The sequence below is a fragment of the Lepisosteus platostomus genome, chromosome 6 (assembly GCF_059453375.1).
Source record: "Lepisosteus platostomus isolate fLepPlt1 chromosome 6, fLepPlt1.hap1, whole genome shotgun sequence".
Taxonomy (NCBI): domain Eukaryota; kingdom Metazoa; phylum Chordata; class Actinopteri; order Semionotiformes; family Lepisosteidae; genus Lepisosteus; species Lepisosteus platostomus.
The window spans coordinates 15,797,961-15,820,200 of record NC_142616.1 but is presented as its reverse complement, the minus strand read 5'-3'; the positions used below and the strand labels follow the sequence as shown (position 1 = coordinate 15,820,200).

The 22,240-nt window shown below is 59.6% G+C and overlaps 1 protein-coding gene across 1 annotated transcript in view; it reads left to right on the top strand.

The window, feature by feature from the left end:
* Positions 1-55: 55 nt before the first annotated feature.
* The window catches only part of srcap (Snf2-related CREBBP activator protein), a 29,651-nt gene continuing 7,466 nt past the window's right edge, over positions 56-22,240 (top strand). Inside the window, exons 1-31 of the mRNA XM_088634394.1 lie at positions 56-2,122; positions 2,823-2,861; positions 3,621-3,872; positions 4,494-4,679; positions 5,088-5,228; positions 5,939-6,131; positions 6,239-6,417; positions 7,159-7,246; positions 7,358-7,447; positions 7,593-7,805; positions 8,216-8,421; positions 8,684-8,861; positions 9,347-9,483; positions 9,576-9,745; positions 11,498-11,690; positions 11,782-11,918; positions 12,026-12,212; positions 13,286-13,455; positions 13,957-14,138; positions 14,517-14,789; positions 15,065-15,229; positions 15,503-15,676; positions 16,128-16,463; positions 16,606-16,760; positions 17,574-17,881; positions 18,138-18,340; positions 18,432-18,601; positions 18,794-18,990; positions 19,363-19,477; positions 20,030-20,158; positions 21,667-21,855. Of these exons, the coding sequence (XP_088490520.1) occupies positions 206-2,122; positions 2,823-2,861; positions 3,621-3,872; positions 4,494-4,679; positions 5,088-5,228; positions 5,939-6,131; positions 6,239-6,417; positions 7,159-7,246; positions 7,358-7,447; positions 7,593-7,805; positions 8,216-8,421; positions 8,684-8,861; positions 9,347-9,483; positions 9,576-9,745; positions 11,498-11,690; positions 11,782-11,918; positions 12,026-12,212; positions 13,286-13,455; positions 13,957-14,138; positions 14,517-14,789; positions 15,065-15,229; positions 15,503-15,676; positions 16,128-16,463; positions 16,606-16,760; positions 17,574-17,881; positions 18,138-18,340; positions 18,432-18,601; positions 18,794-18,990; positions 19,363-19,477; positions 20,030-20,158; positions 21,667-21,855 (7,272 nt within the window). The 5' untranslated portion in view covers positions 56-205. The remainder of the gene's footprint in view (positions 2,123-2,822; positions 2,862-3,620; positions 3,873-4,493; positions 4,680-5,087; positions 5,229-5,938; positions 6,132-6,238; positions 6,418-7,158; positions 7,247-7,357; positions 7,448-7,592; positions 7,806-8,215; positions 8,422-8,683; positions 8,862-9,346; positions 9,484-9,575; positions 9,746-11,497; positions 11,691-11,781; positions 11,919-12,025; positions 12,213-13,285; positions 13,456-13,956; positions 14,139-14,516; positions 14,790-15,064; positions 15,230-15,502; positions 15,677-16,127; positions 16,464-16,605; positions 16,761-17,573; positions 17,882-18,137; positions 18,341-18,431; positions 18,602-18,793; positions 18,991-19,362; positions 19,478-20,029; positions 20,159-21,666; positions 21,856-22,240) is intronic.

Sequence of the window (22,240 nt, the reverse complement as noted above, 5' to 3'; positions counted from 1 at the left end):
CCAAGCAGACGGCGCCGTGGAGCCCGAGAGCCGCCCGCACCCTGACAAGACCGCGACCGGCGCTGGCCAGCACGGAGCCGAGCCCCGGTGCGTCTCCCTGCCCGCGGCTGAGCAGCCCGAGGGCCCCAGGCCAGCTGAGTCCCTGCAGCAGGTGGGGGATCCCCGAGACGCCGCCGCCGCCGCGCAGGCCGGCTCCGCCCGCCTCATGGACTCGCAGGACACGGCCCTGGCCCTGCAGGAGGCCGAGACTCTCCCTGAGCCGGGCAGAGACGCGGCGGAGTCTCGCGGCCACGCGGTCCTGCAGGAGGCCGGCCGGCGCAGTCCCCCAGGGGGAGACGCCGCGGGGCCCGGCGATGGCGGGGCCGACACAGCGCCCGGGCCCTTCCTCCAGGCTGCCGCAGATGAGGACGGGGCCGGGAGAGAGGACGGAGGAACACAGGGATGTCCCGGTATCCCAGGCAGCTCCCTCTCCCCTGCGGAGGGACAGACGCACAGAGGAGCAGGCGCCGCCCCCACAGGAGAGCCTCCGGCCTCCGAGAGCAGCTGGGGAGCCGACCCCGGCCCCCCGCCCACAGCTGCTGCCCCCCTTGGGCCCGGGGGCGACGGACTTGAACAGCAGGCCGCCCCGCTGTCCGGCTGCCCCGCTGCCGCCCCGGCCCAGGAGCCACCGAGCCCTCGTGGCGAAGAAGCTCCTGGTGGGCCTGGCGGCGCGCCTGGCGCGGAGGCTGCTGCCGGGCACGCGGACCCCCAGCCCGCCCAGCCCGGTGCGGAGGCGGGAGGCGACCAGGCCGGCGCTCAAGGCGCTGGCAGCCCTGCGGACCCAGGCGGCGCGGCGGGGGGCGGGCGGCGCGCGGGCCTGGCTGCTCCGGAGGCTGGGGCTCCTGCTGCTCCAGATCACTGCCAGGATGCGCTCCCGGAGGACGGCCCAGCCGCCTCCCAAGACCTTCCGATCCCTCCCGTAGAGTCCGAGTGTGACCACGGCGCCGCCAGCCTGCCCACCAATGACCTCGCGGCGCTGCAGGGGAGCCCGAGGGGAGCCGGGGGCGGTGGAGATGCGAGCCCTGGCGCCCACCAGGCAGAGGGCAGTGCCAGCCAGGTCCCGGGCAAACCCCTCGGTCCGTGCGCCAGTCGGGCCGAGCTGGCCCCGGGTCCTGTGGAGGAGGGCAGCGAGCCGCGCGACCGAGCCAGAGCCAACGACTGCGCGGCTCTGACCGGGGCGTCCCCGTCCGATGGGGGCTCCCCAGTCTCCGTCTGGGGGTGCAGGTCAGAGACTGTCCTCAACAACGACCCCCCGGTGAACCAGCACGACGACACCTGCTGCCTCCCCCTCAACGACCTCCACAGCGTCCCCTGCTCTCCCCTGGGTGCTGGACAGGGGGACGGCTGCGCTCTCCAGAGCAGCCAGCAGGGGGAGCCCGACGGGAAGCCAGCTCTCCCTGCCCCCCGAGACCCTGCTGAGGAGGGCCAGGCCCGCAGTGGAGAGGAGGAACCCCTGCCTGGCCTCGTGGCTGGAGGACTGCTGCCGAGCGCAGACTCTTCTGAGGGGGCCAGCGGGCCCGGCGCTGGGGACCCGCTGGTGGCCTGTGTGGGCTCCCCGGAGCAGCCGGCGGAGCACGTTGGTCCCGGGAGGTCAGAGGTGGAGATGGGTGCCGCGGTGCTGGATGACGTTGCCGGCGTGGTCAACGCCCGCGTGCCGTCGCCGTCGCCTCCGCTCTGCGCCGCGCCTGCCAGTGCGCCCCACACGGAGGAGAGCGCGGGTGACCCCGCTGACCCCCAGCTGCACACGGGCGTCGGGGTCTTCAGGCTGGGGCCGGTGTTCGCCCCGCCCGTGCCTGTGGCTGCTCCCGCGATGGACACTGGCGACAAGCCGAGGGAGACGCCCGCGGGCGCCGCCGACGGCACCGACTGCCCCCTCCAGACCGACGGGCCGTCCCCCTGGCCCCTGTCTGCGGCCCCCGCGCAGCTCCCCGACACGCCGCCCTTCGGGGATCCCCCCGCCCGTGCTGCTGAACCCCGGGCGGACAGCACAGCCTCGGGGCCTCCGGGCGCTGCCGTGGAGGTGCCCGCCCGGGCCCAGGCCAGCGGACTCGGAACCGGAGAGCCCAGTCCGGCACAGTCCAAGGTACGCCGCGCGCCCCCGCGGTCATCGCCCGGGTGAAGCGGGCTGTTCGGTGCCGAGCCGTTGTGATGGCAGAATCTGGGGGGGGCTTGGTGTTCCATGGTCAGGGTTTAGGGTTAGGCGTGCGCTTCTGGGACCGGGTTCGAGAAACCCAGAGGAGGGCGTCCTGGCGGTCTCCCCAGTGATGCGCGAGGTGAGGAGCACTTGTTCCCGCCGGCGCCGAGTCGGGGAGGAGGAAGTGTGCGCCTGCGTGTGTGTGCGCGCTCGCTCGGTTGGGTCGCGGGGCGAATGGGACAGAAGGAGGTGTGGCGACAGTGCCCGCAGTGCGAGCAGCAGTAGCTCATGATCTCTTCTGGCCCCGGGGAGCCCCCTTCAAGCAGGGTTTGTGGGTCACCCTGAAATCGCCAGTTTCTAAAGATAAGGAGCATGTCTGCCTTTGAGAGAGAGAGCACACAGGTGTTTAGGAATGTTAGTAGCCCGCTGGGACACCTGTCTTGCCTGGTAGAAGAGTGGTCAGGGCAGGCGTGTGTCTGTCAGCGCAGGGACAGGTTGTTTGAGCCCAGTTCGGAGCTAATCAGCTGCAGACCCTCCCGGAGGTGCCAGGCTCTGCCTTCCTGCGCCTGCGGGTGGGAGACCCAGGACTGACTTGTGTTTCTGGACTGTTTTGCAGCTGAGGGTAATGACAGAGTGACTGTTTTGGCAGGGACAGGGCACGCCAGGCAGGGAGAGCACGTTCCTGAAGGTAAGAGTCGCGCAGGGGCGTTCTTGTACGCGCAGTGAAGATTTGTTTTTTAGACATTCTCAGTTTTTCTTTTGGGAGCTGGTGCTCGTCCTGCAGGCGGTGCGGAAACCTCGTAGTGAGATAGATAGATCTCCTCAGTATAAGCAGCATGTGCACTAAACCTGTCCTGTGCACCAGGCCTGGCTGTCGGGGTGAGAGCATACGAGCTGGGAAGTGACTGGGTCTCCTTGCGGGTTGCCTGGCCTTGCCAGGGGCTTAGAGCTGGGGTTGTGAGCCAGCAGGGTTCCGTCTGGGACTGGAACTTGCAGGCCGGATTGTCACTTTGCCATTGTCCGGCTGAATTATTCCGTACGGTGTCCTGGAGAACTTTAGTTCCTCTTGGAGCAGGTCATATGAGATCCGTCATTCTCGCTGTCTCCCTGTCTTCCGGCTACCTGGGGCAGTGAAGGGAGCAAGTCTGCGTCTCGTCTCCCTTTTCTACTTTTTTCGCTGCCGCCTCGTGGTTCTGCTTGGAAGACGTGCATTCTGGGGCTCTAAACCCGGCTGGGAAAATCGTGCTCCAAAATCTCAGGAGGAGAGCAGTCCGCTCCCGGTTATCTGGGGCGTGCAGGAAGGGTTCTGTGGCGTGATGCGGCCCCCGAGAGGCGTCTGGCATGTGCTATCGGATCACTTCTCTCACGACACCTCAGGCTGCCGGGGCTGCTGTGGTGGTTCTCCGCTCTCAAGGTGATGGTTTTCCTGTTGGCTTCTCTCCCGCAGCTGAACAAGTGGATCACGGACAGGATATCGCCGGCCCGCCCCTCTTCCTCCTCCTCCTCCTTCAGCCTCAGTGGCTGGACGCCCCCCGTGGAGCGCCACTTCACCCCCCTGCGGGGGCCCCACGGCAAGTTCATCTCCCCCCCTCAGCGGGCCCCTTCCACTGCCTCCTCGCCGGGCTCTCCGGCCGACTCCGCCCAGCGCCACGCCCGGGGAGAGCGCAGCCACTCGGACATCGCGGAGCTGGCCAAGCACGTGAGTCTGACCGCCCTGCCTGCAGGCTGTGTGGAAGGTGCTGCGCTGACAAACGAAGTGTTTGCCGCTGCCTCCTCAGCATCTTAACAGGTCGTGGCCGCAGGGCAGTGGGCCAGGATTTGGTAGCTGGTGCTGAGAGGAAAATTCTCCCCCTGCAACTCACTGCTGGGTCCCACTGTGCCAGTAGTGCTACTAATGGGGAGAAACACTGCAGCTCTTTTGTAGTTTCTGTGTGCTATCCTTCCTCTCCCTCTGTCTGTGTCCCAACCTGATTTTCCCCTCACTCTCCTCTCTCTCGGGTGCCCCACTCCTCCTCCCTCTCTCTCCTCTCTCTCGGGCGCCCCACTCCTCCTCCCTCTCTCTCTAGGGTACCCCCCCCCCACCTTCTCTCTCGGCATCCCACCCACCCCTCCCTCGGCGTCCCACCCCTTCTCCCTCCTTCTCTCGGCGTCCCACCCCTCCTCCCTCCTTCTCTCGGCGTCCCACCTCTCTCTCTCTCTCTCTCTCTCTCTCTCTCTCTCTCTCCCTCCTCTCTCCCTCTCTCTCTCTCTCTCTCTCTCCCTCCTCTCTCCCTCTCCTCTCTCTGGGTAACCCTGCCTCTCTCCCATTGTGCCTTTACAGGAGGCTGAGATTGAGCACCGCACAGCTGCTCTGAAGCGTGAGGGCTTCTGGTCCCTGAAGCGGCTGTCCCGAGTGGCGGAGCCCAGCCGACCCAAGGTGCACTGGGACTACCTGTGTGAGGAGATGCAGTGGCTGTCGGCTGACTTCGCGCAGGAGCGCCGCTGGAAGAGGGGCGTTGCTAGGAAGGTCTGTAACAGTCAGTGCTTCCTGGTGGGCAGGAGCTGCGCGGGTCTGCGCAGGCTGTCCATGGGCCTGGCAGTAATGTGCCCCTGATGCTGGGTGTTGGGGCTGGGGGGGAGGTGTGTTCAGGCTGTGACGTTGGGTGTCGGGGTGTTGAGGTTGCGGGGGTGCGTTCAGTCTGTGACGCCGGGTGTTGGGGTGTTGAGGTTGGAGGGGTGTGTTCAGGCTGTGACGCCAGCTGTCAGGGTGTTGAGGTTGGAGGGATGAGTTCGGGCTGTGATGCTGGGGGGTGTGTGTTCAGGCTGTGATGCTGAGTGTCTGGGTGTTGGGGAGGTGTGTTCTGGCCGTAATGCGGGGCGTTGGGGCTGGGGAGGGGGTGTGTGTTCAGGCTGTGACGCTGGGTGTCGTGTTCAGGTGGTGCGGATGGTGATGCGTCACCACGAGGAGCTGCGTCAGAAGGAGGAGCGTGCTCGCCGGGAGGAGCAGGCCAAGCTGCGGCGCATCGCCTCCTCCATCGCCAAGGAGGTGCGGGCCTTCTGGAGCAGCGTGGAGAAGGTACCAGCACTCGCCCCTTCCTCATCCTCAGCATCTTAACAGGTCGTGGCCGCAGGGCAGTGGGCCAGGATTTGGTAGCTGGTGCTGAGAGGAAAAGTCTCCCCCTGCAACTCACTGCTGGGTCCCACTGTGCCAGTAGTGCTACTAATGGGGAGAAACACTGCAGCTCTGTTGTAGTTTCAGTACCCTATCATGCCTCTCTCTGACTGCAGCTCTGAATTTCCCAGTTATGTCCTGTAGTGTCCAGTCAGTGTGTCTGTATGAACCCCTCTCTCTCAGTGCAGTGTTAATGTACTGGAGTGTCCAGTCAGTCAGTGTGTCTGTATGAACCCCTCTCTCTCAGTGCAGTGTTAATGTACTGGAGTGTCCAGTCAGTCAGTGTGTCTGTATGATCCCCTCTCTCTCAGTGCAGTGTTAATGTACTGGAGTGTCCAGTCAGTGTGTCTGTATGAACCCCTCTCTCTCAGTGCAGTGTTAATGTACTGGAGTGTCCAGTCAGTCAGTGTGTCTGTATGAACCCCTCTCTCTCAGTGCAGTATTGATGTAGAGACAGACAGAAAAAAGAAACACGACAACAACAATCTGCATACAGATTTTCATGGAAAATCAAGTGTTAAGTACTGATATGGCTACAGGTATAACTGAGAACTTAATGAGGTGTGACGGAACTTATGAACGAGTGTGTTTGTATTAACCCCTGTCTCTCTCAGGTTGTGCAGTTCAAGCAGCAGTCTCGGCTGGAGGAGAAGAGGAAGAAGGCCCTGGACTTGCAGCTCGATTTCATCGTGGGCCAGACAGAGAAGTACTCTGACCTGCTGAGCCAGTCTCTGAGTGAGGCCCCTGCGGGATCCGTGCTCCTGCCGCGCCATGGGGCCCCGGTGCGGCCCGCTCCGGAGGAGGATGGTAATGTCTGATGAGGAGCAGCACGTGTGTGTCCGTGTCGGGTGTGTGCACATATTCACAGGGACAGTGCGTGTTAGACTGTTCTCGGCTACCTCTGCTCTCCCCAGATGGAGACTTTGAGCCCCAGTGTGAGGAGGAGGACGATGAGGAGACCATTGAGGTGGAGGAGCAGCAGGAGGGCAACGACGCCGAGGCACAGCGGCGGGAGATAGAGCTCCTGAGGCAGGAGGGGGAGCTGCCCCTCGACCAGCTGCTGCAGACTCTACGCGCACAGACGGAGGCCCAGGTGAGGTTCTGCGCAGGCTGGACATGAGACGGGGGGCGGGCAGGAGCTTGCGCGGGTCTGCGCATCCGGGGGGAGGCAGGAGCTTGCGCCGGTCTGCGCATCCGGGGGGAGGCAGGAGCTGTGCGGATCTGCGCAGACGTGCAGGTGGGGAGACAGGAGTTGCGTGGGTCTGCGCAGGCTGTGTAGGTGGGAGCTGCGTGGGTTTGCGCAGGCTGTGCCAGCGGGAAGGCAGGAGCTGCGTGGGTTTGCGCAGGCTGTGCCAGCGGGAAGGCAGGAGCTGCGTGGGTTTGCGCAGGCTGTGCCAGCGGGAAGGCAGGAGCTGCGTGGGTTTGCGCAGGCTGTGCAGGCGGGGGGAGGCAGGAGCTGCGCGGGTCTGCGCAGGTGGGAGATGGGGAGTGGCAGGAGCTGCATGGGTCTGTGCGGGCTGTCCAGGCGGGGGGAGGCAGGAGCTGCGCGGGTCTGCGCAGGTGGGAGACGGGGGGAGGCAGGAGCTGCGCGGGTCTGCGCAGGCTGTGCAGGTTGGGGGAGGCAGGAGCTGCGCGGGTCTGCGCAGGTGGGAGACGGGGGGAGGCAGGAGGTGCGCGGGTCTGTGCAGGTGGGAGACGGTGGGAGACGGGGGGTGGCAGGAGCTGCGCAGGTCTGTGCAGGCTGTGCCCTCAGGCTGCTCACTCATTATGGTGACAGGAACGTGAGCACAAGCGGTAAGCCTTTGCTTGACTGCCTGCTCTCTCACTCAATCAGGACTCTTCAGAGGGTGAGGGCTCCCACAGCACCTCTCGTGCCCCAGAGGAGGATGAGGATGATGAGTTCGCTGCCAACGAGGACGAAGGTGAGTGGTATATTATGGTTTCTGCTGTGCACTCAGTAGTACTGCACTCTGCGCTGTTGTAATTAAATGGTGTCTCTGTACCTGTGCATTAATCCCTTTCTTTCTGTCCAGCGGAGGATGAGGAGGACACCATAGCAGCTCAGGAAGTAGTTGAGGGGGATGCTGATCATTCACAGGAGCTCAGTGACCTGGCCAGAGAAGGTAACACCACCCCTTGTTACTGCAGTGTTAATGTACTGTAGTGTCCAGTCAGTCAGTGTGTCTGTATTAACCCCTCTCTCTCAGTGCAGTGTTAATGTACTGGAATGTTCAGTCAGTGTGTCTGTATTAATCCCCTCTCTATCAGGTGAAATGAGTATAGAGGAGCTGATGGAGCGCTATAGTGGTGCCTATGCTGAAGATTTTGAAGTGCCCTCAGCTTCGGAGTCATCCTCCAGCTCTGAGGAGGAGCAAGAGGAAGCAGATGAAGAGTCCGTGAATACTGGGGAGCGAGAGGAGGAAGATCAGAGTGAGGCAGCGGAGGGAGACCAGAGTGAGGAAGAGGAGAGTCACTGTTCAGGTAACTGGACCTGGAGCACATTGCAAAAATGACGTACAGTCTGTCGGAGCATCCCATCATTTTTCCCACACAAGTTTAGAACCACGAGCTATTTGAGTTAAAAACCCGCCTGATGTGGAAGAGCCAGGTGTGTGTCACGGTCTTGATGTGCAGCTCCAAACCCCACGAGCGCACACAGGACAGGGAGCGGGTGTGTGCTGACTCCTGCGTTCAGGCTACCTCAGGGAAGAGAGGAGCGGAGCTCCGGCCCCCTCCCCCTCCCCGCCGGATGAGAGGCTGGTGTGATAAGATATCGATTCTCCTTGGGCGAGAGTCTGGTGCTTAAGTAGGGGTCACGCTCAGAATATAGAGGGATCCTTCACTGGCCTGACTGACCACGGGGTCTCTGTCTCCCCTTCGGTTTGCCCCAGACTCCTCTGCAGCCCTGGACAGCGATGACGGGCGCTCGAGTCCCGGGGGTGACGTGGGGGTGGCGTTCCTGCTGAAGGGGGACCGCAGCCCCCCCACCCCGGGAGAGAAGGTCCCCATTGCTCCCCGGCCCAAGAAGGAGATCAGCGACATCGCCGCCACAGCCGAGAGCCTGCAGCCAAAGGGGTACACGCTGGCCACCACCCAGGTAATAATAATAATAATTAATAATAATAAACTTTATTTTATATAGCGCCTTTAAAGGTGGCTTCTCAAAGCGCTTTACAGGATGACAATAACAATAAATAAGAAGACTACAACAATAATTAAGAAGATTTCACAAGATAGGACACAATTATAATTACAACAATAACAATAGAGGAGGCCGTGGAAGGTGCTATTAAGAAGAGCAGCGCCTGTCCATCTGGAGCCGTTCTCCCGGCTCACCCTCTCTCCCTCCTCTCCGCCAGGTGAAGACGCCTATCCCATTCCTGCTCTACGGCACGCTGCGGGAGTACCAGCACATCGGGCTGGACTGGCTGGTCACCATGTACGAGAAGAAACTCAACGGCATCTTGGCGGATGAGATGGGGCTGGGCAAGACCATCCAGACCATCTCGCTGCTGGCCCACCTGGCCTGCGAGAAAGGTACTGAGAGCCTGGGCATCACTGGACACTCCAGTACATTAACACTGCACTGAGAGAGAGGGGTTAATACAGACACACTGACTGACTGGACACTCCAGTACATTAACACTGCACTGAGAGAGAGGGGTTCATGCAGACACACTGACTGACTGGACACTCCAGTACATTAACACTGCACTGAGAGAGAGGGGTTCATGCAGACACACTGACTGCCTGGACACTCCAGTACATTAACACTGCACTGAGAGAGAGGGGTTCATGCAGACACACTGACTGACTGGACACTCCAGTACATTAACACTGCACTGAGAGACAGGGGTTCATACAGACACACTGACTGACTGGACACTCCAGTACATTAACACTGCACTGAGAGAGGGGTTCATACAGACACACTGACTTTACGCAGCGATATTTCAGTGAGCTATAAGGATTATTGGTGTCGCAGACCATGTTGTAAAATGTCTCCTCTCTCCCTCTCTGAGGTAACTGGGGGCCTCACTTGATCATTGTGCCCACCAGTGTGATGCTGAACTGGGAGATGGAGCTGAAGCGCTGGTGCCCTGGCTTCAAGATCCTCACTTACTATGGCAGCCAGAAGGAGCGCAAGCTCAAGAGACAGGTAGGGGGCAGCGCAGAGCTCTGCCCGTGCTGGTTGTGTGGCTGTGGACCCGCCCGGAGGCCTCAACCGTTGGTCTCTCTTCCACCCCCCAGGGCTGGACGAAGCCCAACGCTTTCCATGTCTGCATCACCTCCTACAAGCTGGTGCTGCAGGACCACCAGGCCTTCCGCCGCAAGAGCTGGCGCTACCTGATCCTGGACGAGGCGCAGAACATCAAGAACTTCAAGTCCCAGCGCTGGCAGAGCCTGCTCAACTTCAACAGGTGGGGTGCGCCCCCGGGGCGGCTGGCTAACGTCCGCACCTCTCTCTCTCAGTTCAGGTTCAATTCTAGACGCTTTATTGGCATGGCCGATGTATATGATCTGGCAACACTGAAATTCAGTTAACACAACATCTACGGATATTTACAGTCATTTACGATACAGATACACCGTAATACATTTAAATACAAACATATGGAACACTATTGAGAGACAGGCTCACTGTTCCTCAGGCTGTGTCAGGAAATCACATTATTATTATTATTATTATTATTATTATTATTATTATTATTATTATTGAGAGACAGGCTCACTGTTCCTCAGGCTGTGTCAGGAAATCACACACTATTATTGAGAGACAGGCTCACTGTTTCTCAGGCTGTGTCAGGAAATCACATTATTATTATTATTATTATTATTATTATTATTATTATTATTATTATTATTATTGAGAGACGGGCTCACTGTCTGTTCCTCAGGCTGGGACAGGAGATCACACACTGTATTATTATTATTGAGAGACAGGCTCACTGTCTGTTCCTCAGGCTGGGACAGGAGATCACACACTGTATTATTATTATTGAGAGACAGGCTCACTGTCTGTTCCTCAGGCTGGGACAGGAGATCACACACTGTATTATTATTATTGAGAGACAGGCTCACTGTCTGTTCCTCAGGCTGGGACAGGAGATCACACACTGTATTATTATTATTGAGAGACAGGCTCACTGTTCCTCAGGCTGGGACAGGAGATCACACACTGTATTATTATTATTGAGAGACAGGCTCACTGTCTGTTCCTCAGGCTGGGGCAGGAGATCACACACTATTATTATTATTGAGAGACAGGCTCACTGTCTGTTCCTCAGGCTGGGACAGGAGATCACACACTGTATTATTATTATTGAGAGACAGGCTCACTGTCTGTTCCTCAGGCTGGGGCAGGAGATCACACACTGTATTATTATTATTGAGAGACAGGCTCACTGTCTGTTCATCAGGCTGGGGCAGGAGATCACACACTGTATTATTATTATTGAGAGACAGGCTCACTGTCTGTTCCTCAGGCTGGGGCAGGAGATCACACACTGTATTATTATTATTGAGAGACAGGCTCACTGTCTGTTCATCAGGCTGGGGCAGGAGATCACACACTGTATTATTGTTATTGAGAGACAGGCTCACTGTCTGTTCCTCGGGCTGGGACAGGAGATCACACACTATTATTATTATTGAGAGACAGGCTCACTGTCTGTTCCTCAGGCTGTGACAGGAGATCACACACTGTATTATTATTATTGAGAGACAGGCTCACTGTCTGTTCCTCAGGCTGGGGCAGGAGATCACACACTATTATTATTATTGAGAGACAGGCTCACTGTCTGTTCATCAGGCTGGGACAGGAGATCACACACTATTATTATTATTGAGAGACAGGCTCACTGTCTGTTCCTCGGGCTGGGACAGGAGATCACACACTATTATTATTATTGAGAGACAGGCTCACTGTCTGTTCCTCAGGCTGGGACAGGAGATCACACACTGTATTATTATTATTGAGAGACAGGCTCACTGTCTGTTCCTCAGGCTGGGGCAGGAGATCATAAGCTAGGCTGCAGCTCTGTTGAGTTTCCTCTCCCAGTAGGATTGGGAGCTGTTGGGATTCTGGGAGGTGTGGGAATTCTGGAATGGGAGTTGTTAATTTGGGGAATGTTGGTCTAATCCCTGAATGTTTGTCCCTCTCTCACTCTCAGTCAGAGGAGGCTGCTGCTGACGGGCACGCCCCTGCAGAACAGCCTGATGGAGCTGTGGTCCCTGATGCACTTCCTGATGCCCCACGTCTTCCAGTCGCACCGCGAGTTCCGCGAGTGGTTCTCCAACCCGCTGACTGGCATGATCGAGGGCAGCCAGGAGTACAACGAGGGGCTGGTCAAGAGGCTGCACAAGGTACTGCCCCCGCCGCCCCCGCCCTGGCCGACGCAGTGTGCCCCCCCCTGTGCCCGAGCCTCACCTCACGCTCTCCCCTCTCTCCGCGCAGGTGCTGCGGCCCTTCCTCCTGCGCCGGATCAAGGCCGACGTGGAGAAGCAGATGCCCAAGAAGTACGAGCACGTGGTGCGCTGCCGGCTGTCCAAGCGCCAGCGCTTCCTGTACGATGACTTCATGGCGCAGGCCTCGTGAGTACCCGCCACGTCCTTCGGGGTGGGGAGGGGAGGGTCACTGGGTTGCGGTAGCTGAGTTGGTCATCTCTCGCTCTCTCCCCTCCCCTCCTCCCTCTGTCCAGCACCCGGGAGACGTTGGCCAGCGGTCACTTCATGAGCGTCATCAACATCCTCATGCAGCTGCGGAAGGTGTGCAACCACCCCAACCTGTTCGACCCGCGGCCGATCCACTCGCCCTTCATCACACCCCGCATCCTGTACACCACCGCCTCGCTCGCCCTGCGCGGGCTGGACACGCACCCCTTTCAGGTGAGTCGCACCCTGATGAAGGACCACAGCCTGGACACGGATACTGGGCACAAGCTGACCTGGCTACTCATGGAGAGCAGGCTCAATGACATAGCCTAGACATAGAAACTGGACATAGGCAGTTGCTGACCCTCAGGCCTCTCTTTCTCCCCTGCGGCGCTGTGATCTGTGTTAATGTGACGTCACTGTGGCCCGTGTGCCTGTGCTGACCCTCGGGCCTCTCTCTCTCTCCCCTGCAGCGCTGTGACCTCTGTGTTAATGTGACGTCACTGTGGCCCGTGTGTCTGTGCTGACCCTTGGGCCTTTCTCTCTCCCCTGCGGCGCTGTGACCTCTGTGTTAATGTGACGTCACTGTGGCCCGTGTGTCTGTGCTGACCCTCGGGCCTCTCTCTCTCTCCCCTGCAGCGCTGTGACCTCTGTGTTAATGTGACGTCACTGTGGCCCGTGTGTCTGTGCTGACCCTCGGGCCTCTCTCTCTCTCTCCCCTGCAGCGCTGTGACCTCTGTGTTATTGTGACGTCACTGTGGCCTGTGTGTCTGTGCTGACCCTCGGGCCTCTCTCTCTCTCCCCTGCAGCGCTGTGACCTCTGTGTTAATGTGACGTCACTGTGGCCCGTGTGTCTGTGCTGACCCTCGGGCCTCTCTCTCTCCCCTGCAGCGCTGTGACCTCTGTGTTAATGTGACGTCACTTTGGCCCGTGTGTCTATGCTGACCCTTGGGCCTCTCTCTCTCCCCTGCAGCGCTGTGACCTCTGTGTTAATGTGACGTCACTGTGGCCCGTGTGTCTATGCTGACCCTTGGGCCTCTCTCTCTCCCCTGCAGCGCTGTGACCTCTGTGTTAATGTGACATCACTGTGGCCTGTGTGTCTATGCTGACCCTTGGGCCTCTCTCTCTCCCCTGCAGCGCTGTGACCTCTGTGTTAATGTGACATCACTGTGGCCTGTGTGTCTGTGCTGACCCTCGGGCCTCTCTCTCTCTCCCCTGCAGCGCTGTGACCTCTGTGTTAATGTGACGTCACTGTGGCCCGTGTGTCTGTGCTGACCCTCGGGCCTCTCTCTCTCTCTCCCCTGCAGCGCTGTGACCTCTCCATGTTTGACCTCATTGGCCTGGAGGGCCGTGTGACGCGCTACCAGGCGGACGTCTTCCTGCCGCGGAGGAAGGTCTCCCGCCTGCTGGTCCAGGAGGTGATGGACTCTCCCGACCCGCCACCGCGGCCCAAACCCGTCCGCATGAAGGTCAACAGGTGCGCAGCTCCCGTTACCATGACGCCTTTGTGACACAGGAGGCCGGATGAGGCTGCATGGTGGTGTGCTTGCCGGTCTCGAAAAATTGAGGTTCGCTGCCAAGGAGCGGAGCTGTGTCTAGCGAGGTGTCAGTGACTTCCTGGGTAGTCCCTGGGCCTTCCCATCAGCAGAGCTCGTGTTCCCTAGCGAAAACCTGCAGTGTTGTGTGAATAACATCCAGACCTGGGTGTCGGGATGAGGGGGGGGGGGTCGAACCCAAGTCAGAAACTCCATGGTCTCTTCGTATGGGGTGCCCGGTGATAGTGAAGGGATTCAGAAGACTTCAAGAAACCCTGGGGAACAGGGGTTCAGAGCTGCAATCCCAGACAGGGTCTGAAAGACCAGGGCCGTGGCAGCGTCGGTCTTCTGGTCCACAGTGCACTCTGGTAGCCGTCGCCTGATTAAACGCTCAGTGCGTCTCTTAACCTCCCCCCTTCTCTCTCTCTCTCTCTCTCCGGCAGGATGTTCCAGCCGCTGCCGAAAGCGGACGGGCGCACTGTAGTGCTGGTGAACAGTCCCCGCCCCCCCGGCCCGGCCCCCTCTCCTGCCCCCTCGCCCTCCCCCCTGCTGCGCCCCCCTGTGGCCCCGGAGAGCGCCCCCGTTGCCGCCGCCCCCCTTCCGCAGCAGCACCCCGCCCCTCCAGGTGAGCAGCCCCGGAGGCCGGGGGGCCGGTGTCCCGTGTGCTGAGGCAGCGGGGCGGAGCGGTGGGCTGCCCGGCCCGCTCCTGTCCGGTGTGGGGCGTCAGGGTCTCCGTGTTGCAAACCCCCCCCCCCACACCCAATCGGGGAGCACGAGTCCTAGGCTGACCCGGGGCAGTTGTTCATTGTAACGGGCTGGGTGGAATGAGTGCAGCCAGCACAGGTTATCTATAAGATCAGAAGCTCGTCCTTGAGCGGGCTGTGATGTGTAACAAATTCATGTCCTTTCTTGAGATATGGGGTCAAAGGACCGGGGGCGTGTTGTCAGCTGTGTGGCGTTGAGTCGTCTGTGCTAATGGGCCTCTTGTCCCTTTCTCTCCCAGTGACGGTGTGTTCGGTGCCGCCCGCTGCTCTGGCCCGGCCTCCGCTGGTCCCAGCTGGCCCCAGTGCTGTCTGCGTTGGCGGAACCGGGGTGAGGCCCGGCGCCCCTTTGCCTGTACTGGCTGTGCGGCCTCCGGGATCCCCTGGCACCCTGCTCCGGACCCCGACGGCACCCGCAGCCTCTGCGCCCCCTCTGTCAGGCTACGCAACACCCACTGGTGGGACCGTCACCCAGCGAGTGCTCCTCACCCCGGACATGCAGGCCAGACTGCCCTGTGAGTGCACACTGTCTCTGACTGTGGATCTCTCTCTCTCTTTGTTGGTGTCTGTTAAAATTCTTTATTCACATGCTGGAGTTTATATCTCTCGTATTAACCCCCCTCTCTCAGTGCAGTGTTAATGTACTGGAGTGTCCAGTCAGTCAGTGTGTCTGTATGAACCCCTCTCTCTCAGTGCAGTGTTAATGTACTGGAGTGTCCAGTCAGTCAGTGTGTCTGTATGAACCCCTCTCTCTCAGTGCAGTGTTAATGTACTGTTACCCTCTCTCTAGCCGGTGAGGTGCTCAGTATAGCCCAACTTGCCTCTTTGGCCAGTCGCCCAGTCCAGTCGTCTCAGGGCAGCAAGCCGGTCACCTTCCAGCTGCAGGGCAACAAGTTGACTCTGTCAGGAGCGCAGCTGCACCAGGTCAACATGAGCCAGCCTCGGCCCGTGCAGGGTGAGTGTCTGCGTGCTTCCCTTTAAAACCCTCTAGCGCGGATCTTGAGTGCGTGTTTTTATCCCCCGGCTCAGTGCAAGTGCTGTTGAGATGCCAGGTGCTGTCGTGTGTGTGTGTGTGTGTGTGTGTGTGTGTGTGTGTGTGTGTGCGCGCGCGTGCGTGTGTCTGGGATCCGGGTTTCTGTTTCGCTGCCTGCTCGCGCGCCCCTCCAGTGTCGTGAACTGTGCGTCGTGGTGATGTCATCAGTGACCAGATCCGTGCCCGTCTCTGCAGGGAACGTAGTTCACCTGGTGTCCAGTGGGGGGCAGCACCACCTGATAAGCCAGCCGGCCCAGGTGGCTGTGATCCAAACCGTGAGTCAGAGCAGCGCGGGGGTGGTCAGCACGCACCAGCCCACCCTGCCACCCGGTCCCCCCGGCCTGTCGCTGCCGCTGAATGCCACCCAAGGTAGGGCTCTTTCCGGCTCTTCCTCCCACGGTGCAGAACTGCGTCGACGGTTTTCTGTCCGGTCAGAGTCATGTTGCTTCAGTGCAAGGGTTAGTGGAGAACTGCTGGGACCTGTACGTGGTCTACTGCTCTGCTTCGTTGTGTCACTTTAAAAACTGAGGCCAAAACAGCTGGACTGGCAGACACTGTGGCAGCGGCAGATGAAATTTGGAATGATTCAGCTGATGTTCAAGCCTGGGCGAGCACCTGGCAGATGACGTTGAATGCAGGTTTCAAGTGCCAAGTTTCACGTGCGGGCAGCACTGACATGAACTGCTAATACAGAACAGGACAGGCAGACAGTGGTAATGTGCAAAATTTGCTTTTTTAACAACCAATTCAAAAGACAAATGGATGTGAGGATCTCGAGTTAAGTGTTGAGTTTTAATCAGTAGTAACTCTCTCTTTTCAGTTCCTTCCTCCATGGTGTCTGGCTCTGGCATTGTGAAGATCGTGGTGCGCCAGTCGGCTGGTAAAGAGGGGGTGCCCACCCTGGCTGTGCCCCCCACCCCCCGTGCCCCTCCCTCCTGCCCCACCCCCTCCCCCTCTCTTGCACCCCATTCCAATAGCAGCCCGTCCGTGCGCCCGGTGCCCCCCTCGCAGCCCGTCAGCCGGCCTCCTGCCCCCCTGCCCAGCCAGCTGGCCCCCCCACGGCCCCCCCCTCAGCCCCCGTCGCCCACCCCCACACTCCCGCCGCTGCGGCCCGTGCTGAGGGTGCTGCAGGGCCCTGCCGCCGGGACAGAGCAGGGTGAGGAGCGCCGCCGTCTCTCGGGGTGCTGAACCCCCGCCCGCAGGCACTGGGCTGCTCCTTGCTGCTTCAGTGATGCCCCTCCCTCCCTCGCAGACCTGTGTCCTAACTGTTGTCCCTCTCTCCCTCTGTCCGCTCGCAGCGCGCCTGAGCGCGACCCCGGGCCGGGACGACAGCGACGTCATCACCCTGCGCGTGGCCACGCCGTCGGGAGCGAGCCCCCACCTGGGCGGCGGGCTGAGCACCCCGAGAGTGCGCACGCAGGTGCCTCCGCCCCCCCGCTCGCCCTTCTACATGGTGAGTAGCCTCTGGGCCAGCCCCTGTACCGCTGAGGCCTGACCCCCTAGTGTCCAGGGGTTGACCCTTCTCCAGGCAAGCTGTGAGGACCCCAGCCAGCTGATCCCGAGTCTCATCTCGGGCAGGGCCGGCCGGTGGCAGGACCCTGCCTCCCACCCGAGCTCGGAGCGGGGCTTCCTGCTCGAGTCACACGGCGGCGGCCCCTGCAGTCTGTTCGAAGAGATGAGCTTTGCTGATGGGGTCAGCGCCCTTGGTTTTCTCGATTAATCATTTTAGTTTGGCTGACGTTCAGGCAGCCATTTCGAAGCGGCGCCCTTTCCTGTACAGGGAGCTCTTTTTCCCAGCGCGAGTCGGCAGCTCTGCGACAACTTCATCGCTGCCGCTGGCCGTGCGTGTCCCGTGCGAACCTGCGGTGGAGGAGCAGGGGTGCCCAAGCACTGTCCAGCTGCCTTTCGTGACGTTACACAAACACGTTTTGAGGCCGCAGGCTTTCATTGTGAAAGCAATCGGAACGTAAACCCTCCTTCGTTTTCCCCGCTTTCCTGCTGAAGGCTGGCGCGTGTGGTACCATTACATGAGTTTGAGAAAGTAAGGGCTAACGCTATGTCAGTCCTGAATGGGTTTTCTGGAGATCCTGCCCCTACCCGTTAGTTCCCATGGAATCAGTGGCGAGGAGTCTGTGCTGTCTTCGGGAACGCCACGGACATGTTGCAGCGCTCACTGTCGTTGTGACTCGTCCAGATGTCCACGACGGGCGTGACCAAGCCCGGACCCGCTCTGATCAGTACCTGCGTCCTGGCTCTTTTCTTTCAGTCCTGGCTGGCGGACCGGCGCAAGGCCCAGCGTGAGGCCCGCCTCTCCCGGATCCTGCGTGTGAACGAGCAGCACTGCTCGGCCCGGCCCATCTATGGCCAGGAGGTCCTGCGCTTCCTGACCGTCCTGGACCGGCCCTCCGCCCCGTCTCCCGACGCCCCGGGGCACTGGCTGAGCTCCGGCTACGCCCACTGCCTGAACGCCCAGTCCCAGGCTCCGGACCGGTACTGGGAGCGCAGCGAGGCCCTGAGCCGGGTCATCCAGACCCCAGAGCAGCGGATAGAGCAGCTGTCCAACGTCATAGACAGGTGCAGACTAGCGGCGTGTCCCTGAGCTCACGCAATTCTTCCAGCAATGTTAGCCAGTCACTGTCCTGGTCCTGGAGAGCCCCAGTCCGGTGAGGCTTATAAGTCCCCCTCAATCAGATGGGCTCCAGCCCCAGTCCAGTGAGTCTTAGAGGTCCCCCTCAATCAGAGGGGCTCCAGTGGTTAGTTCAATGGTGGATTGAGGTCAGTTCCCCCAGTCTACAGTGAAGTGACCCCTGCTGCCCCCTCTCTTCCCCAGGTTCATCTTCGTGATCCCCCCAGTCGAGGCCCCGGCCGTGGCCCTGCACACCTCTCACCCCCCGCCCTGGCTGGCACACCGTGAGGCCGTGTTCAGGGAGCGGCTGCGCGCCGAACTGTCCCCGCGCACCGCCTGCCTGCACCGCGTCCACTGCAACATGCGGACGCAGTTCCCCGACCTGCGGCTCATCCAGTACGACTGCGGTGAGTCCTCCGGCCACCAGGGGGCGGTCTCGCAAGAGGCCCATTGGCCGGCGCACCCGTTACTCACCCCTCTCTGTCTGCCGGCCCGTAGGGAAGCTGCAGACTCTGCACATGCTGCTACGCCGGCTGAAGGCGGGGGGTCACCGCGTCCTGATCTTCACCCAGATGACCCGCATGCTGGACGTACTGGAGCAGTTCCTCAACTACCACGGACACATCTACCTGCGCCTGGACGGCAGCACCCGCGTGGAGCAGAGACAGGTGAGCTGTGGGGATGAGCACCGTTTGGAATTGGGAATGCTGGGCTGGAGGCTTCTTCAGTCAGCCCAGGAGACGGTGGAAAGGGCTCTTCTCCCTAGGAGCAGAAAGACTGAAGTGCTCACAGCGGCCTACACAGACTCCTGTTTCTCCTCCTGCTGCCTGGTGCTGACCCCTCCTCTCGCTCTCCCTCAGGCCTTAATGGAGCGCTTCAATGCAGACCGGCGGATATTCTGCTTCATCCTGTCGACCCGCAGTGGGGGCGTGGGGGTCAACCTGACCGGGGCCGACACCGTGGTCTTCTACGACAGCGACTGGAACCCCACCATGGACGCCCAGGCACAGGACCGCTGCCACCGGATTGGCCAGACCAGGGACGTGCACATCTACAGGTACAGTGCGGCGCTAATCCTGACACAGAGCTGACCGTGTCAGCCATCTGCAGCCCAGCGTCCCGCTGACGCAGGTCAGGGAGAAGCGCCTCTACGGCCCAGAGTCGCTCTAGAGCAGGCCGGGGACGAGCGCCTCTACGGCCCAGAGTCGCTCTAGAGCAGGCCGGGGACAAGCGCCTCTACGGCCCAGAGTCGCTCTAGAGCAGGCCGGGGACGAGCGCCTCTACGGCCCAGAGTCGCTCTAGAGCAGGCCGGGGACGAGCGCCTCTACGGCCCAGAGTCGCTCTAGAGCAGGTCTGGGACATCTACAGGTACAATTAAGTCTTCAGTTTTGTGCTGTGAGTTCACTGGGTATTGCTGGTTGTTGTTCAGACTGATCAGCGAGAGAACGGTGGAGGAGAACATCTTGAAGAAGGCCAATCAGAAGAGGATGCTGGGAGATATGGCCATCGAGGGTGGAAACTTCACTACAGCCTTCTTCAAACAGGTACTCCCTCCCCCCCCCATCTTCCTCCCGTCCTGGTGTCGGTGCCTCCTCAGCATCTTGACAGGTCGTGGCCGCAGGGCAGTGGGCCAGGATTTGGTAGCTGGTGCTGAGAGGAAAAGTCTCCCCCTGCAACTCACTGCTGGGTCCCACTGTGCCAGTAGTGCTACTAATGGGGAGAAACACTGCAGCTCTGTTGTAGTTTCAGTACCCTATCATGCCTCTCTCTGACTGCAGCTCTGAATTTCCCAGTTATGTCCTGTAGTGTCCAGTCAGTGTGTCTGTATGAACCCCTCTCTCTCAGTGCAGTGTTAATGTACTGGAGTGTCCAGTCAGTCAGTGTGTCTGTATGAACCCCTCTCTCTCAGTGCAGTGTTAATGTACTGGAGTGTCCAGTCAGTCAGTGTGTCTGTATGAGCCCCTCTCTCTCAGTGCAGTGTTAATGTACTGGAGTGTCCAGTCAGTCAGTGTGTCTGTATGAACCCCTCTCTCTCAGTGCAGTGTTAATGTACTGGAGTGTCCAGTCAGTGCATTAACCTTTCTCTTTCTCCTTAGCAAACAATTCGGGAGCTCTTTGATCTGACCGAGGGGGAGAGGAAGGAGATGGAACAGCCCAACCAGGCCCCCTCCCGACAAGAGGAGGAAGAGGCCTTGAACAACAAACACACCTCTATCCTGGAGCAGGTGAGGGGCTGCAGTGCACCTAGACACAACTGGCATCCCACAGGGCTCTGTTTTTGGTCCCATTCTTCATATCTTTTGCATCTGTTTCCAGTTCAAGGCTTGTCCATTCATTTTCTAACCTTTTTATCCAGTATGAGGTTGTGGGTGAGTTGGAGCAAGCAATAGGCGCAAAGCAGGACACACCCTGGACAGGATGTCAGTCCATCACAGTGGACAGCAATGTTGACCACTGCACCTTATTTCTAGGCTTATGAAACACTGGAATCATACTCGCGCAAAACCTGGTACGAATTGCAAGCTACAGAGGGTCCCTGTTGGAAGTCGGCTTAATAATTTGTTGCTTTGCATATACGTTGTCAATTAAATTAATTATGCGTCGAACATCATACTGATCTGTCCTTTTTTCAGGGCACCAATAACTAGCACGTGTAGGTGGTTAGTGAATTGCCTTGTTCCAAAATGAAACAACAAAGGAAAAAGGCAAAATGCAACACGTAAAAATTGTTCTCGTAGCCAGTGCAGTTGCAAGTGACTCGGATTATGAATCGTTGTTCCGCCTCGTTAAAATCAATCTCTTACCTCTTCATTGATCCGGGAGGTGGATTAAGGTGTGATTGCTCACTTTTAAAGCCTCTTCTCCACATTGGGCTTTCAGGAGGCTCCGTGATGAGGCAGTGGGCAAAGGGAAACTATCGGGGTGGGGATTTTGGCATGGTTTGACCTTGTGAACGCAGTGATGCGCACTAGGGTGGCGTGGGGTGAGGGAAGTGTTGGCTGCATCAGCGGTGTTGGAGTCGGGGGGAGGGGGGGGTATCGACCGTGTCGCAGTGCTTGACTGTTGGGTTTGACGAGCTGACAGCTGGAAAGGAGCTGATGCTGGCTCGCTGTTTCTCTGTACGCGTGAGTTCGGGGTACGTATCTGAAGGTCACGACATTATTCTCCATGGATAAGACTTTCCTCTTCTAAGCAGAGGTCACATGATCTCCCAGGCTTGTCGCGGCCAAGAGCTGCATTATTTAGGGACGTATCCTGGACTTGCATGGGGACCCCCTGTACTGTTCTTCAGTGCACCCCTGTAACACTGGATGGAACCAAGTCCGACTTGGGACCATCAGCCCCATTAATTTCTGATTGGTAGAGCCTTCAGCTTGGCTGCTGGGGGAGGTTTATGCTGTGATGCTCCTGAACCCTCCGTGTTTTCCATTCTCATGGCTGGGGGGGCGTTCCCTTTTGTACGTCTTCACACTATACGTCACGGCTTTCCGTGGGCACGGGTTCGAGCCTGGATCGTGTCACGCCAGCCGTCCGGGACTGGCTGTCCTGGGGCAGTGTGGGATTGCTCGGCCAGAGCGCAAGCAGCTGGGTCTGCGTGCTGGGGCGGGGGGTCCTTCCCGTGCCGCCGCGTTCTCCTGCCGCACTCGGTCAAGTTCAGTCGGTTTCGCCTCTAGCTCTGCGGGCAGAAACTGCAGCGGCTGGCCCGGGGTTCACCAGCTCCTCTCTCTCCCAGGCGCTGTGCCGGGCGGAGGACGAGGAGGACATCGCCGCCGCCTCGCAGGCGAAGGCGGAGCAGGTGGCGGAGCTGGCCGAGTTCAACGAGAACATCCCGTTGGAGGAGGGCAGCGAGGGGGCGGGCCGAGAGCAGGAAGAGGAGGAGCTATCCAAGGCTGAGCAGGAGATCGCCGCCCTGGTGGAGCAGGTACAGACCGACACGTGACACACACACTCAGCAGATTGCAGCTCTAAAGCGGAGCGGAAACACACACCATGTTTGCCTCTTGCACCGGTGTGTCATTCTCGCCATGGGTCCAGGCTCCTGCCTCCAGGTGTCCAGTCAGTCAGTGTGTCTGTATGAACCCCTCTCTCTCAGTGCAGTGTTAATGTACTGGAGTGTCCAGTCAGTGTGTCTGTATGAACCCCTCTCTCTCAGTGCAGTGTTAATGTACTGGAGTGTCCAGTCAGTCAGTGTGTCTGTATGAACCCCTCTCTCTCAGTGCAGTGTTAATGTACTGGAGTGTCCAGTCAGTCAGTGTGTCTGTATGAACCCCTCTCTCTCAGTGCAGTGTTAATGTACTGGAGTGTCC